The sequence below is a fragment of the Gymnogyps californianus genome, chromosome 3, assembly GCF_018139145.2.
Source record: "Gymnogyps californianus isolate 813 chromosome 3, ASM1813914v2, whole genome shotgun sequence".
Taxonomy (NCBI): Eukaryota; Metazoa; Chordata; class Aves; order Accipitriformes; family Cathartidae; genus Gymnogyps; species Gymnogyps californianus.
The window spans coordinates 35796618-35812899 of NC_059473.1; the positions used below are offsets into that span (position 1 = coordinate 35796618).

The 16282-nt window shown below is 42.7% G+C and overlaps 1 protein-coding gene across 1 annotated transcript in view; it reads right to left on the reverse strand.

Annotated features, from left to right (window-relative positions):
* Window positions 1-2441: 2441 nt before the first annotated feature.
* RASGRP3 (RAS guanyl releasing protein 3) overlaps window positions 2442-16282 on the reverse strand; it is a 63975-nt gene continuing 50134 nt past the window's right edge. The window contains exons 11-17 of the mRNA XM_050893918.1: window positions 14258-14374; window positions 11859-11974; window positions 10741-10888; window positions 7195-7231; window positions 4607-4732; window positions 3704-4068; window positions 2442-3201 (exon numbers count right to left, since the gene is read on the reverse strand). Of these exons, the coding sequence (XP_050749875.1) occupies window positions 3193-3201; window positions 3704-4068; window positions 4607-4732; window positions 7195-7231; window positions 10741-10888; window positions 11859-11974; window positions 14258-14374 (918 nt within the window). The 3' untranslated portion in view covers window positions 2442-3192. The remainder of the gene's footprint in view (window positions 3202-3703; window positions 4069-4606; window positions 4733-7194; window positions 7232-10740; window positions 10889-11858; window positions 11975-14257; window positions 14375-16282) is intronic.

Below are 16282 nucleotides of genomic sequence, written 5' to 3' on the forward strand. Positions count from 1 at the left end.
TCTCTTACAGGGTCTATCCAAGCACTTGCATTTTTCACCTACTCTTGTCGCTTGTATTCTTTGGCATTTGCAGATCAGGCTGTAAATAAGTTTTGACATAATCTTCCTTCTTTCCACTGTGTGGTGTTTTTTTGTTTGGATTTTTTTTTTTAAACAACTGCTCCTTCTCCCCCCAGTTTCTTAAAAGATCCTGAGACAGGAAAGAATGGATGTGGTGGAAGTAGCCAGCATCATTTGGGGTTGTATCTCACTTCAGCTACTTCATTAATCCATTACTCTTGTCATTATGACACTTTTTCTCCTGGATGCTCTCCTGGAATTGCTCTGCTTCTAGCAGGCAGGATTTCACCAAGACCAGCAGAGGCACATAGCTCAGTTGGGAACTGTCATGGCTGATAAGTTTTGCCTTTTAAGTCAGGGGAGGCAAACAAGAAATTCTTTGTTGCTTTGCCTAGATTGAGGAACTAAAATTGTTTTTGTGAGGTGAGGAAAAGTTTTGCCCCTGTTCAGAAAAAGACATCAACTTGAAGTAAGGAAAGAAAAAGATTTTTTTTTAATTTCATGTATTCAGGCCTCCTCCAAGGTAAAGAGCTCATCTTATACCAACTTCTTAAAATGGTTGTTCATGCCCTGTCAGCTCTCCCCACTCAGGTGCTTGCTGTGGAACTAGAAGATTAGCGTTCGGCTGCAAACAGCCCGCTAACGTGCCTTTTTTTTTTAATTATTACATTGTCTATGAAGAGTCTATTCCTTTTTGTGGGGTGGGGGAGTGGTGAAAAAAGGCTGTATTTCTACCCAGCATCTTTTTCCCAACTTTTCCAATGGCCATGAACGCTTACTGCCAGCAACACACTGTCAATGTTCCCCTTCTTGAAATGCCTAAAGCAAAGGGTTTCCAGCAGGAGCAGGTGCTTGAAATTTTCACCTAGTGTGAGTCCTTCTCCTTGGATGCTGCAGTGTTTTGCTTAGAAGGATCAGCTGTGTGAGCCTGCAGTCTATGCTTGATCTGCAACTGCTGCTGAGGTAAGCACCTAGCTGACCAAAGTTACCAGGCTTGCAAGAGATGTATTGATGAAATCTCTATGGTGGGTTGAAACTTAAGCAGCCTAATTGCTAGCAGAATGGTCCCCCAGGAAGTGGGAGATTCTTCTGTAGAAGGCATCACTTTTCTTACTTAAATGTGAGTCTACGCCTTGATAACAGTATACATGGAAAAAAAAGTGTCCTTGAAATGGCCTTCCTCTGAAGAACATAGAGCACCTACCCTTTTAAACAGTTTAGGAAAGAAGCTTGTTAAGTATCTTGGGGAGTAGGTAAGTGAGAAGATAAGATTATGTACGAGAAACATTCTTGTCCAACAACGAAATGAAGACAGGCATGGTTTGTGGGCCTGATAGAAATAGGAAAGCAGGTACCTTTCAGAGCAAGAGCTACAACTAACTTTTAAAAGCCTGCAAGAAATGGCCTGAGGTCTACAGACTAAATGCTGGTTAAATCTCTTACGTGATGTTAAGAATGAAGTTGTGCATGAACATTTCATTTATAAAGCATTAAAAGGCTTATCTCAACAGATCCATCAACAGCCTGGATCATAACCAAGTTTCTCTATTCAAATTCTCTACCACATCATTTTCATTGTGTGCAAGCAGTACGCTGTAACGGTAGCTGTGCAGTCAGCCTGTTGTGACCTGTCACCTGACCCACCACAGGAAATAAAGACCATATTTTTGCTAATGCTTGTTCTTTGCCCACAGCAGTAAGAGCGAAGGATGCTTCTGGCCCTCATCCTAGCTTGGAAATCGGTGCTCTCTGCAGTGCTTATTCCTCTTGACTTTAAAACAGTAAGAGCATGTTCTTCCCCCCCCCCCCAGATTTACCAACATTACTAGTTGTGTTGGAAAACAAAGGAAACCTGCAGAATTCAAGATGTAAACCTGAGCAGGCATCATGTAGTCGCAGTGCAGATTACAGTCAAATTACCACAGAGGAGTGCAGCTGTCAGTTTTTGTTAGGGAAGTCTATGAAATTACTCTCTGGTCTTGAGGGCTTCTAACTTGATGAAGGGTGCAATAACTTGAATTTTGTAGGAAATCTTATAATTGGGTTGCTTTAATTGAGAGTGTATGCTCCCCACACACACCTATTTTTGTGGCGAGATTGGGTAAGAAGAATAATACGTGTATGCCAATTTGGAACGCACCTTTCAGGTTTGAGCTTTGTGCTGTTTTGTTTTGTTTTTCTCTCTTTTTCCAGATGAGGGCTGTGCTCCTTAAGTAACTTAATGATTCTGAGAAATGCCACTTCAAACCTGCTTCTCAGGCCATTACAAATTCAAGTGCTAGATCCTACATTAGCAAACAGCTAATGTAGAGGTTGCTCTTCAGTACATTTAATCTTAACATGTGCAGGTTGCTAACCAGAAAAAAACATTTCATGTACACATATATACACACACACTTAAAACTAAGGTGTTTATTACATGCTAATTTTACCATAATCAGTGCTGGCAGAGATGACCCCTCTCCATTGCGGTGTAACCAGACAAACGCATAGTGTCTTGGAATTCCTTCAGTCTCAGCCACATGCTGCCTATTTGAAGGATCCCCAGTCTGGGAACTGCTATCACTGTGCTGAACACCAATACGCTCACTGTAGCAATGTAAACATGGCCAAAATTCAAAACCCCAGGTGTGCAGAGAATTTCAGCACAGAGGACTTTGTGAAAGGTTGTTGTCTGAGATTTAATCAACATACACACCTACTTCTTTCCTTAAAAGATCATTACAAGCCTCTGGAAAAGGAGTGTTATCGAACAAACTTAGATGTTTGGCTTCTGTCCTCACCATTGTTGTTGCTGGCAGACATACCAAAATGATGCAGTATATTTAAAGGAGGCCAAATATATCCTTACTGGCATGTAGAGGAAGTTTCCACAAAAGTCATACAAGAGAAAACACCGAGCGCAGAGATCCGTTCTGCTGTGTCCGTGCAATGTTCATCCAAATGGCTTACTTGTGAGAAAATAAATAGTGCTTTATAACACCTTTCAGCTAAGAAAACAGGGCAATGGTTGAATTTAAAAGTACGAGGTACAGGAAAGCTTCTCATAGCCAAATGTGGTCTGTGACAGTCCATCAACGCTTGCTGTATTACTGTTGTCATCTTCATTTTTCTGTGCTTCAGGGTGAGCAATCAGCTATCCTGTGACCAAAAGAAAATAGGCACTTACATGCTAGCAAAGATGATCAATAAAAGCATGAGGAAGCATAAACTTTATGGGTGACAGCAACAGAAATCAGACCAATATCCTGCCCTAGTTGGGACTAGTATATTTATCAGAATGCTAGTTCTTGTGAATCTAACATGGAGCCCTGAACTGTGCATTGCAAGGGTACCACAGCACAGAATTCGGTCAGATATCCACCAGGCTATTTTAATGATTTTCATAAAGAAAAGTGCCCAACTCCTAAAAGCACATACTGACACCAAGAGCCAAACCTCCAGTTACAGTGTTACAGTAAACGCACACTGCAGTATAGAAAATAGGTATCTATGGATGATTTGGCATTCTTCTGAAAGTAACTCTTGTGCAAGAACCAAGGGCAAATTTGAATGAAAAAGTGTCCTGAAATTCATAAAATAACTTTACGAGACCTCAGACTCTAGCAGATTTTAAACTGTCTTGGCTTCTTCTGCAACTCACCTCAGCTTCTTGTCTTTCTGGGAGGGTTTCTATTCCGTTGTGATCCTGTATGTGTTGTGGGGCCTCGGCTTCTAGCTCTATATCAGCCTGCACGTTGGGTTTTTCGTTCTCCCATTTTGCAAAGCCTTTGTTCTTCCCCGCTTTGCCATGGAATTTGGACTTCATTTTGGGGAAAGTATGGGAACCTGAATCATTCCAGCCTGGCTCATGCCAGAGTGGCTCTGTCTGTGTTGCTTGGCTGGTGGTCGCCCTCTGCAGCCGCACTGAAATTTTCCGCGAAGAGCCAGTGACGAGGGTGATAGCTCTGCCATCAAGGTCCTGGTGTTCTGCAGCAACACTGGGAAATTCAAATACTTCATCTTGGACTGAAAGAGAGGGTGGAATTGTTTATTTTAAATATTCTACTTCAAGATCTTTACAAAAAGATAACTTAAGCCTGGGGCCAGGGGGAGGTAACCCCCTATATGAAGCAGTGGTATAACTAGCAATATCCATATGCTGCTTGGAAACTGATTCTGGCCTTGTGTGCGTACATTTCCTTCTCCCTCCATCGGCACGCTCAGGGGATAAGGCAGAGCTAGAATTGTGCCCTATGTCTCCCAGCACCTGCCCCTCAGTGACTTATAAGGAGAAGTACAATTTCCCTAATTATAATTTTATTTCTTTTCAGCAGGGATAGGGGTACCAGTATAGAGGATAGGGAGCGTCAGACAGGAGACTAAGGCCATCACTGCAGAAAGGGATGTTGTAATCTGAGCAATGAACACAAGCCACAGCACAGTGGAAAGTACAAGTGCTGCTCTGTGCATTGATACAAAGGAAAAATTAAAAATGGCAGCAAGGACACTGGCCATTAGAGATGATTCCAGAAATGGTTTAAAATAGGAACAAAAGTGCTCTCACCTGGAGGCAGAGACGGACTGCTAGGCAGAGAGCCATGGTTGCTGCCTACTGAGGTTCCTCTGGAAAATTTCCTACATGCCAGCACAAGCAGGTCTCTGCATTGCTTATGACAGTTGGCACCGCAATCTGTAAAGAAAGGAATTGTCAAGTCACCAAATGGAAAGCCACAACTATCTGGTAATCCCTCAGGGCTATTAGCAGACAGATACCAGGAGGGACGTTGAAGGTGTGAAGGGAGTTACAGAAATGGATCATTTGGTGTGAAGGGCGTTACAAAAAATGGATCATTTCCATGGCAGCCATTAATAGAAATCTGGCAGCAGAAGGGAAGAGGGGGATGATATTTTCATCAGAAATTAGTCTCAAGGAAGAGACCTGGAATTACTGGTATGATCCTGTGTATGCCATGCATAAAGCTTCTGCTCCACTGCATGAGTCTCCAAAAAAAGGTGTGGGTTTTTTTTTTTTATTTGACCCAGCAGGGCCCGTTATAGTAAACACACTTGGTCAGAAGACACTGGAGCGTCCATACTCTGAGCCTCTGGAAGGACAGCTGGAGGTCAGTGTAGACCACTGTAGGTTAACACTAGTCTAAGTAGCTCAGCAAGCAACATCAGCACGGAGCAAGCTCTGTGGACGTGTATCATCCACCTGGATGAAACTGGCTGAGTGCCTGCACACCTAGCCTCTGCTGGGCTTTGCATCGCTGCAGATGATACACTCACTAGGTACATTTATCTGAAGTGTGACTACAGTACGGATCTTATCTGCAAGAAAGGGCCAAAGGGTGGAGGATGTGTGCCCCAAACACAGGCTCTCTATCCTCTGTGTCCCTTGCCCTTGTTTGAAAAGTTCCGTCTCCCTTATTTCTCTGTTGCTGCTCCATGACCTAACATTTTGTTCTAGGTGAGCCATTGCCAAAGTGTTGTATTTATAACTCCCTGCTAAAAGAACCATTCCACTCAGGGCAGCAGCTCTAGCATGATGGGTGAGAGTTCTGTCTTCTCCCATCACTTTGTTCATATGACTAATACAGAAGTAGCTGCTGAGCTGTGGTTTTGTCTGCCTTAAACGTACACCGCCCCCCCTCCCCCCCCCCAATACGATAAAGATCTCTCTTGGCAGTGGAGAACCTCTTTCATCACTTGTAGACCACACAGTCTAGCTTTATCTCGTTATCCACAGTGCTGAGGTAAGCAGCAGACCTGAACAGATGAACTCCCTCCCTCCCCCCTGCTAGCACAGTGTCAGAGGTTCAAAACAGAAGATGACAGCTCTGTGCTCAACGGCAGAAATCATCCATAATGGGTGCAGCACTCTAGTGATGCTGGCATATGGAGCAGCTGGTAGCTGCTGCAACAAAGGGCAGGCACTAATGATGTTTGTTGACCACTTTAAGATCTGAGCAAGCAGCTCTACTCTTACTCTCATGCTCCATTGCCTATAATTTTGACTCTACAGAACCACTTTTGTTCTCTCTCCACTGGGCCACTGTTACAAGCAATGATGCAGGACAGAGCTCAGCTTTCAGATCTCAAGTTGAGTTTACAGGGCTGCTGTGACAAAACTCTATCTTCCTTCCCTCATCCTACCAGTAAAAGTATAGACAGCAACTAGCCCTTTCGAAGCTGCTCAGATGACAGTAATTAGGAATAGCTGGATTACATATGTTAGTTTAGCCATGGACATTTTCCCCGCCTCTCTCTGAGGAAGAGATGTTCATGGGTGGAGAGGGAAACAGGAATACGGTGTATCCTAAGAAACAATACTGCCAATTCTTCACCCTTCTCCTGGGAGCCAGTGTAAGACTAAGGGAAAAGACTGCATATAAATACAACTATGGAGCTCTAGCGTGAATGTTCCCCTGTGAATAACTGAGCTGCAACTACAACTGTGAAAATCAACAGTGCCCTTCAGCCAGAGCTGGACTGAGGAATAAATAGGTCCAGGACTTTAAAGCCAATGAGGACCACTACAATGTCATTCTTAGTCTGATCTGCTCAATATGGTGCAAGTACTGCATAAGAAATTAAAACATTTTATGAAAGCAACAGAGAGGGCTGTAAGAGCTCTAGGATTTTTTTAAGTTGAATGTCTGGAGAAGATCTTGCAATGAGATCTGCTGGGCAGTCTAGGAATTAAAGTCTATTTCTAGCTCAGCCACTATTGCATTGCAAGGCCAGTTAGGCTTCACTACAGGCATGCGGATGTACATGACAGACAGCATTGCCAGCAGACCTTTTCCTGACCCCAAGTCTCAGGAGATATATTTCAGGATGTCTTGGTGTTAGGATGAGGACACTTGGTTTTCCAAGATGCAAGGTCTTTGCTCGTAGAAAGTGACGCCTCATGGAGTCAGTGGCTGCTTTGGACCTTTAGCTCAAAGAACCTGGGTGTTCCTACTGGGTGCTATGGCCCTTAATGCAGTGAGACTTCATAGCATACCAGCAGACACTGTTCACAGACAGTACCAAGTGTAGAAGCAACATTTGGATGAACAGATGTCATTTTAGTAAAAAATACAGTTGACCTACTTGTGCTAAAACCCACCACCTATAGCTTGAAAAATCCATGCAATATTTATTTACCTTTGCATTTGTAGCCTTGTTTGATTATACCCCAGAGCTGCAAAGAAAGACAAAAGAACGTCAAGGAATCAGAAAAGAAAGCCGGAAGGAAAACAAGGTCACAATGAGGAAGTACCAATGGCTACAAAAGCACAAACAGGATACAACTGCTCTTAACACCCTTCCTGTTAGGCAGATCTCCCCCTCTAATTGTGATAAAACTTGTGTGGCTTCCCCCCTATTTCTACTTCTTACAGCAGGACTACCAGAGAAGGAGAGGCACAGATGACATTTGCTTCCAGGAACGGGTGAAAAATTGCCATCATATCAAGCTTACCAAAACCAGCAGAGTACATTCTGCTTCTAGACTCACTTAATGTTATCTGCGGGGGAATTTCCAGTGTACATCCATTCTCCAGATACATGAATGACCCATGCTGTTCAAACACAGCAGAAGAAAACACCACTGGGGATAAAAATTAGGTTCTTGGTTCCTATACTGGTCCCCAGCACACCCAGCCATAGCAATCTGATTTGTCCACCTGACTTTTTCCATTAAAAAAAAGGCTGAGGGCTGAAACAGGCAGAAAAGCCCCTAAATTCCACCTTTGCCTCCTCCCAGAAGCTGTCCTTGTTGACATACATAACAACCAAATGCTAAACTTCCAGGAGGCAGTGTGTGTGGTCCCACTTTTGGGAAGCTTTCACTGCAACATAATCAGGATTGCTTGGAAGTAGGAAAATTCCCTAGCAAATTGTTATCTATACACTCAGAAGCACTGTATCGACAGCCATGGCATTATAAAAACAAGCATTTTCACTCTGAGAGGCAGAGAAAGGAAGGGGCAGTTTTTCTAGCTCTAGCATTAAAGGAAAAAAATTGGGGACTCCAGTGTTTATTTATCCTGAACTCATTCAAAACATTACCAGGGAGGGTGAGCACACCCAGGCAGTTGAAATTGTATGTGGCTCCTCACCATATTTATAAGAATCCATGCACAGTGTGTAGGGAGTGAATAGGGTCATTAAAGAAATGTTCAAACGGAAGAGCTGGAGAACACTCAGAATACAAAGGAAAGAGTAAAATAAACAGAACAGGAAGATTCTGGGGGAAAAAATCCCATACACTGCACAAAAGAATTTGCAAGGAAAAATGGAGGCTTGGAGAAAGCAAAATAGATTAGACAAGGTGGAAGAACAGTCAATAAAGAACAGAAGGGACATCAGTGGAAGAAGGGTCCATGGAAAGCCTGCTGCTTGTTCTTTTCCTGCTAATGCTGTATATATGCACAGTGAATGCAGTTGCTGTGGTCAGGCAGCGACAGTGGAGCCCCCCAGCCCCTCTTGGAAGAGCAGCAATGAGTTTTTTTCCCAGGTCTCTTTGCCAGGATCACTGTAAGAGATATGGATTGTTATTTCTTTCATTTAAGCTCTAATCTGTTCCCACTGAAGAGCTTTCTCCTCACCTTCTTAGCTCTGTACCTTCCTCCTACTCAAATTCAGCACCACTGTTGTGGTTACACACAGCAGCGAAAGCTTAGCTGAAGTGCCATGTCATGAATTCTGACCTAAAGCTTTGAGTCTGTCTGACACAGCTTTGCTGCAAAGCTGGCTTGAGCCAGCTCCAAGGTAAGAGGATCTGTGCAAATTCAGATTATAAAGCTCAGCGGGATGGCTGGTCACCTACCGTGCCATGTGGTGCAACTCAAGCTGTGGGACGGAACTGTGACCAGCCATGGGCATATCAATTTCATGCTGCTTAATGGCATGAGGTTTTAGCTTGACCTTTAAAGTTCATATCGTTTAAATAACAGATATTGTATTGAATACTGTGTGCATTGCACTGTCATGTCAATTCATCCTGCTGCACTGTCAGTGCACATTATTTTGACTGTGAATCAGTGCATCAGTTTGAAATTAGGTTTCCACCCATGGATGAGCAGCACGGAAATGCAGAACAAATACGCAGCAGATTTTGTAGTTGGTTCCTGTCCTATCAGCCCAACTCATCCACAGGACAATGCCAATGACTCAGTGAGTTGACAGGAAAAATGGCCTTATTTCCATTTCCTGTACAACCCCTTACTCATTTGTATTCCTGGACTGGATGTAATCAGAGAGACGTGAAAAATCCAACAATGGCCAATTAGCAAACTGATGCAGGAGAAACATATCTGGTGGAGAGGGCATTGCAGGGCAGTCCTCGGGCCTTGCTTTGCTATGGAAGCCTTCCAAACATGAACCAAGTGTCACAAACGCAATGATGTCTTCCTGAGGCTGCAGGCAGCCTGAAACAATAGGCTCAGGCCAGTGACCGCCCCTGCCCCATCCGTCTGCTGGAGCTGTCAGCTCAAGAGCCCACCAGCACACTCCTGAATCAGCATTGACCATGTCGCCTCCGAGGTTTTTGCAGTTCTAGCGGAAATAGGTGGAATTCCTTCTTCCCCGTGGCCTTGATCAGCGGTTGCAATAGGGACCACGAGCATCTGAACAAGACCGACGTGTCGCAAAAGAAGCGAGCGGAAGATGGGAGCACGGACAAGAGCAGGAACACCAGAGCTGGTCTGAAAGGAGGCACATTTTTGCACTTGAGCAGTGCTGTTATTGTTACTTTCAACCACTAAGAAATATTACTTAGTGGAAAAGTTCATGTAGTACAAGCTGGAGATTTTGCCACTGATAGCAGAGGCAGATCTGTGCTGGAGAGTGGGGACGACGGTCTGAGTTTACACCCTGTACATGGGCCACACGTAAACAGAGGATGGGCCCTCTGCCCTTATCGCTTTAGCTGTCTAAATGTGGACATTTGATTTCAGCAGAGTATGTGTGTTAAAGTAACTTTTAAATCATAGTAATTCCTTTTTCTTTACTATACTTGGTTTGAAGTGGAAAAGTTGGAGGAGGTTTACATGCAGCACAAATGTTCACAAAACCAATCATTTCCCAGCTATGTACAGAGCACTCTAATAAGTGGCATCTGGTAAGTTATGGCTGAGAGAAAAAGCAAATTAAAAAAACCCCAACAAATAAATTTAAAAAATTCTTATTGTACAGAACTGCTGGAAGCACTTTTGATTTCTTGACCAAATTAGAAGATCTGTTAATTCAATAGAGAAAGGATTAAGGCTGTTATGGCCATTCAGAGAATTACGAACATAGCTATGTTGCCATGTGCAATTTCCTGAGAAAGAACGGCTTTTGCTTCATCTACATCCTCTGTTCCAGACACCCATTTTCCCTTGAGCTTGTTTACATGGGAAATCAAGCCAAATTAAAGAACTTAAGATAAACCAAGTAAAGCTATTCATATAGTCTCTAATATCCTTTAGCTAATATAATTTTATTTCCCCCCCCCGCAACAGTAATTCTTACAAATACCAATATTCAGGAACCACTAAAACAAAACTGGATAGCACAGCTACAACATGACTAAATGTTTTGTGCTTCTGAATGCAATGAGATATTTGGCCAAGAGAATTTAGCAATGCATGGAGCCAGTTTCACCCTGTCTACATTAAAGGGTAAAAAGTTGTGTTTAAGATATACTATTATTAAAAACATACTTACAAATCCTGCACAGTGTTCGCAGAAAGTTGGTTTAAGATAGGTCATCTCCTGAAAGTTATGAATAAACCCTGGTCCCATTTTACACTGGAACTGCGATTTAGCTCTCAGAAAGTAAGCCATCATTTCTTCTTTGCTTATAAGACCATCTCTGTTAGGGAAAAAAAAGTAGAGTAGATCTGTCACTGCTCACGGCACTGAACAATTCAGGATTTTCTCATTGCAAAAAGCACGCAGCACACAAAGCACATTCTTTGAAAGAGCTACAACAGTCCTGGCAGAAAAAAACCCTTAGAGCCTACTCGCTGGTGGGGTGGTGTGAGAAGCAGAAAAGGCCTTGACTCTGTGTAAGCACTGCTCAGCAATAACTAAAACATCCCTGTATTATCAACACTGTTTCCAGAACAAATCCAAAACATAGCCCATACTAGCTACTGTGAAGAAAATTAACTCTATCCCAGCCAAAACCAGCACAGTGGTTCTTATCCTTCATTAAACAGCAAACACTGAACTTATAGCATGGACCTTGGTTTCTCACCTGTTCATGGTATCAGAGCACAGACCAGGCCATTAAGTGAAGGATCTTGACTTACTGCTCACACAGACCAAGCGGTTATGCCCCTGGCTGACCACCAGCCTTGACAGTCAAAGAGATTCTAGACAACAAGAACTATCAAGCCCAACTGGCTAGGAAATATATATTATATATACCTCCTGGAATATTTGTTACCCTCTCTCTGCTACATACACTCATTTCCCCTGTCCCATACACAATTAATTTTTTTCATGTCTGATGCCTGGTCTGGATACAGCATCTCCACTGTAATTTGACAGTACTCTAGGGGTTTTGACTCAGTCCCAGCAGAAATTCCTCATTAAGGTATTACATAAATGATTTTTAAAGTACCAGGTAAAGCAGGACTCCAACCTGAGTGGGCTTATAGAACCAACTACAGCATACAAGTTAAATGAGAACAGAATTCAGCCTTCTGTGATCTTCAGTTTGTTAAGTGAGATGTCAGACACAAGAAACTTGGGAGAGCTGTTTCTTCAATATTTGGTTTTCAAGAGTTTTTAAATTGAGGAAAAGAAAAAAACCACAAAGAAATCTCCAAACTTACTGGTCTTTGTCCAGCACACAGAAGGAGTCCAAAAAGGGGAAGTTGGCAGCTACACTTTCGAAGTCTTCCTGCGAAATATAGCCATCGTGGTCATGATCGTAGTTCCTAAAGACAGACTGGAAAAAAAAAAAAGAAATTATTGTCCTAATATCCAGCTGAATTTATACCAGCTCTTCAACCTTATAATTACATGTAACTTAATGTTCAACATTACTAATCAGATGCTCTGCTGCCTTGTTTTATTCCTTTTATTCCTTCTTGGTACTTCAATATGCACCTTTATTGGACTGTAGAGGAAAAAATGGCTAATTTTTAAAGAAAACTTGACCTCAGTATTTATCTAGTGGTGGTCCTCCACACCTCTTCAGACATAATTAGTCTTGCTTTATTTTTCTTCTTTATTGGAAATGTCACTAAAATTCTGCCCCATGTGACATATTCCCTTTGCTTCACTAAGTATGCTTTTTCATCACAAAAAAAGAAATAAAACAAAAACAACCCAACAGCAGCTTTCCCATGAGTATTTCAGATGGTTTTGGCTTCACTTCTCTTTTAGTTGGTCACCTCTGCTCTGCCACAATACTGTTTCAATCTGATTTGTTTACTAAATACTTAGACATCCAGATCATGACCACTTTGTATCTAACAACCATTCCCTCCCATCAACCCACCCCAGCTCACCACTAAGTAAAAACAGACGTGGGATCAAATTTAAAAGGTCGCGTAAAGTGATGGAAGCCCTCCTTAGCTGCTAAGGAATTACTATATTCTGTCTTACTGATTGCAGAGATGTGCAAGGGGCGTTAAAGCTATGTGTGATGCTGATGGGAAAAACATGAGTGTCAAAGTCAACATGACTATCTGAAAGACACATATTGAAGCACAAACTCTCTCATTAGATTAAGATTTGGTTGACAAAGACAAGAATTTAATATACTGAGACCTCTGAAAGGTGTTTGCATTGTCCTTATTTTAAAGAGAACGTGATGAAGCCAGTTTCTAAGCACCTATCAAATGACCTGTAACTGATGACTGGCGGACCTCAAAAACACATCATCAAGAGGGAACCAATACGCAAACCCAAGTTGTATTCAACACTTTTAGTAATAAAAACAATGCCTTAAAGCACAACTCAAAGCAGCTAGTAAATGACAAAGATTGGCAAAACGAAGACAGCTGTACAGAGTGGTGTGGGCCTCTTGGTAAGCTGTATCCATAATAGCCCCAAAACATGTTTTAATCCTGTCAAACTCAAGATCATATGTCCTGAACCAGGCCAAAATTGTGGAATTGGGGACTGCATCTCCCCCACCCACAGGAACAAGAACAACCCCCCACCCAGCACATTCTGGAAGGATTAAGGAGTTGCGACAGACTTCCTATTTAAACAAGCTATCAAAGAGAGGTTTGGATGTGGAGTGATTTTTATCAACACATATGGCATTGACAAAAGCAATACAGGAACAGCATGTGCAGTTCTGGCATCCCACATTAAGAGAAAAATGAAACTTTTTTTAAAAAGAGCACGTACAAAAAGTAAACCACAAGACATATTTGAAGTCTGAGTGAGAGAACTGAACACTTTAAGTTATCTTAACAACATAACCCCAATTAATGACCTGTAACACAGACGAGGTCAGAATTTAATAGTTCCTCCCAGGCTTAGTTATTAATTTGCAAAAAGCAGAAGGAAATCTTGGTTCATTATCTACAACACATTCCTGGTTCCTCTGCATGCTGCTCACATCACTAAAAGTCCCTTATGCACCAACGCAACAGGGCTCAGTCTCTCCGAAGGAACCTGGTAGCATTTGGTTTTGTTTGCATTACCTAACACAACACCTTCCAAACTGAAGCTGCAAGATCCAAGCTATAATTCTCCGTGACCTCATGCCCACATTTTTAAGGTGATACCAAGACAGTGCTATCTTTACCATACATAATATGCTCTGGACAGTCAAATGACAGCAAGTTGAAAACCAGAAATAGGGTTTCCGGAAAACTTCTCTGGACCGAGTAATGTGTGAGTCTTTGTTTCTGAGTATTTTTGTTTCCAGCTGTCTGTTAGCAGACATAAACGGGGTGGCTAGAGCTGTGAGAACTCAGCTTTGCCCTCTGAATTTATATTTGCTAATCAAACCTATTGAACAGTAGCCAGGCTTTGGATGCTCCTGAAAGTTTGCTCCTTTGCATCCAGAAACCTGCTTACTAACCCCATTGCTGATTGCAGGAATAAAATAAGTATTTCTGAATGTATCAGTAAAGGCTCAAATTTGTTATTGGGTGTCTGAAATTCATCCTAACCATAACAATATCTTGAAAAGCTTGAAATTAATTATAATGATGACAATATCAAAGCTATTGTTCTCTTTGACCAGTATATTCTTCCAAATACTTACATCCACCAGCTTTCGTATGTGCTTGTTAATGACTGTAGGGTCAGGTTTTGGTACCACTCCAGATGCCCACTCCAGTGGCACTACTGGCTTGTTAGGGGTCGTTGGGGAGGTAGGCTGCTGAGAGATGGATTAGAACACAAAGATTTTCAAATCTGAATTATGAAGTTGAATTTCCTGTTAAAAGCAGCTCTATATGTCAGAGCTACAACCACAAACTACTGGAGTCCCTGTGCTGTAAAAATGTGCTTAGTAAAACATCAGGCAAGGTTTTAAAGGGTTGCTTGCCTCTGCTAACAGCTTCAGTTGGGCTCTCTGTGGCACCTCGCAGCTACGCCAACAGTGGCAGCAGCCAGTGAGCTCAGAAGCAAAACCAGGCAGACTTTCCTCACTGCCACCTCCAGAGGGTTCAACAGCAATGAGACTCGGAGGAAGAGGGAAGGAAGGAGGGTCTCTGGACACAGCGGGCAACAGAAATAGGTAAGCCCAGAAACCTGCTTTTCTCCTTCCCGGTAAAGCCCCTGAGGAACTCCTCACCACAACGCAGCCTGGCCCCAACGCCCTGCCGGAGGGACCGTGCCCAGGAGCCACGTGAGGGACTGCAGCAGCCTGAATAAGTTAACACTCCTGCTCTGTGCAGCACCAAGAAGAGAGCAGGATGCAGAAGCAGGGGCAGAATCGTGCTCAGCAATCCCACCGGTTTCCAGCCGAGATACGCCAGGATGCACAGCCTAATTCATCCAGGCGGCCTGAGCAGAAAGGGGTTAACCTTTGACTTGCTCTGCAGATAGCACCAGCCAGACTATCTTATTTTGAAAACAGCTTGGTCTTGACAAAATGGTAGCTGACAGCTCACTTCATGCACAGAGTACGCAACCCGACTCCCTCCACGCCACTACAGTGCTTTGGGAGAAGCTCTGGCACGCAGCTCAGCTTGTTCAAGTAGAAAATATAGGACAAACCCGAACACAGTTTCAGGTAAGGCTACAAAAATCACCAGTTAGCATGAAAAATGCCGCAAGGCGTACTGGCCTTCTCCTGCATCTGCCACTGGACATCTAGCAGGTGAAGCAGGTGAAAAAATTCAGCATGGTTTGGATCAGAAGGGAGATGGCCCACAGCCTCAGAAGGCCCCTGTATTAGCTGATGAGCAAGAAATCTGAGTCTCATCTGTCTCCCTTTAAATTGGTATGAGTTGAGAGGGAGATAATTAAACCATGTAAAGATGTTACAGTTATTATTGTGTATAATAAAGGTATTGTAGACCTTGACATTGAGATGAAAAATGGTCACAAGGTCATACTTTACTGTGTTTGGTAGGAAAAAAAAAGAAGGTTGTGTTAGTGGGTTGCCTTATTAATTTGGCTTTTGCTTATTCAGTTGTCAGAACAGCTTTTATCAGTTCCCCGTGGCTCTTGACTCATCATACAAATCTGCACAATTAAGTTTGGGAAGAAAAAAATCCCTATATCCACAGAATTCAATTTCAACAAGAAATACAGTGAACCTGGACATCCAGCTCTATATGCCAAAAGCACTTACAGAATGTTTTAATCCTAAAATTAATGTCACTACACAGTGATGGACCAACATGCTGGCAAGTGGTTTTGCTCTAAAAATATGCAGAAATGCAGCAATATCTTTTAAAGATGACATGTACATGATAACATGTAACATGCCAGTATTGTGATATTCTTACAGCTATGGTCAGAGAAGAAATTTGAAATGTGCCTTCTCTTAAAAAAATCTTAGACTAAAGGGACTCAAAGCATCAGCATCAAAGTGTCAGAGTGGTGCTAGACTACCAGGTCCTCACAGAGAGCTTTCAACTCCTGCTGGTCCGAGTGCAAAATGGCAGAAAGAGACAGAATCCACTGGAGCTTTCCTCTTTCTTCTGGGCTATTTCATTTGAAGCCTCATTCAATTTTTACATTTTTTGACAAGTTGCAACAAAACCTTCATGTTACTGCCCACTAGCCAAAGGGAAATGTGGGTTCCTCCTATTTCACTCATAGACTTGTATGAACA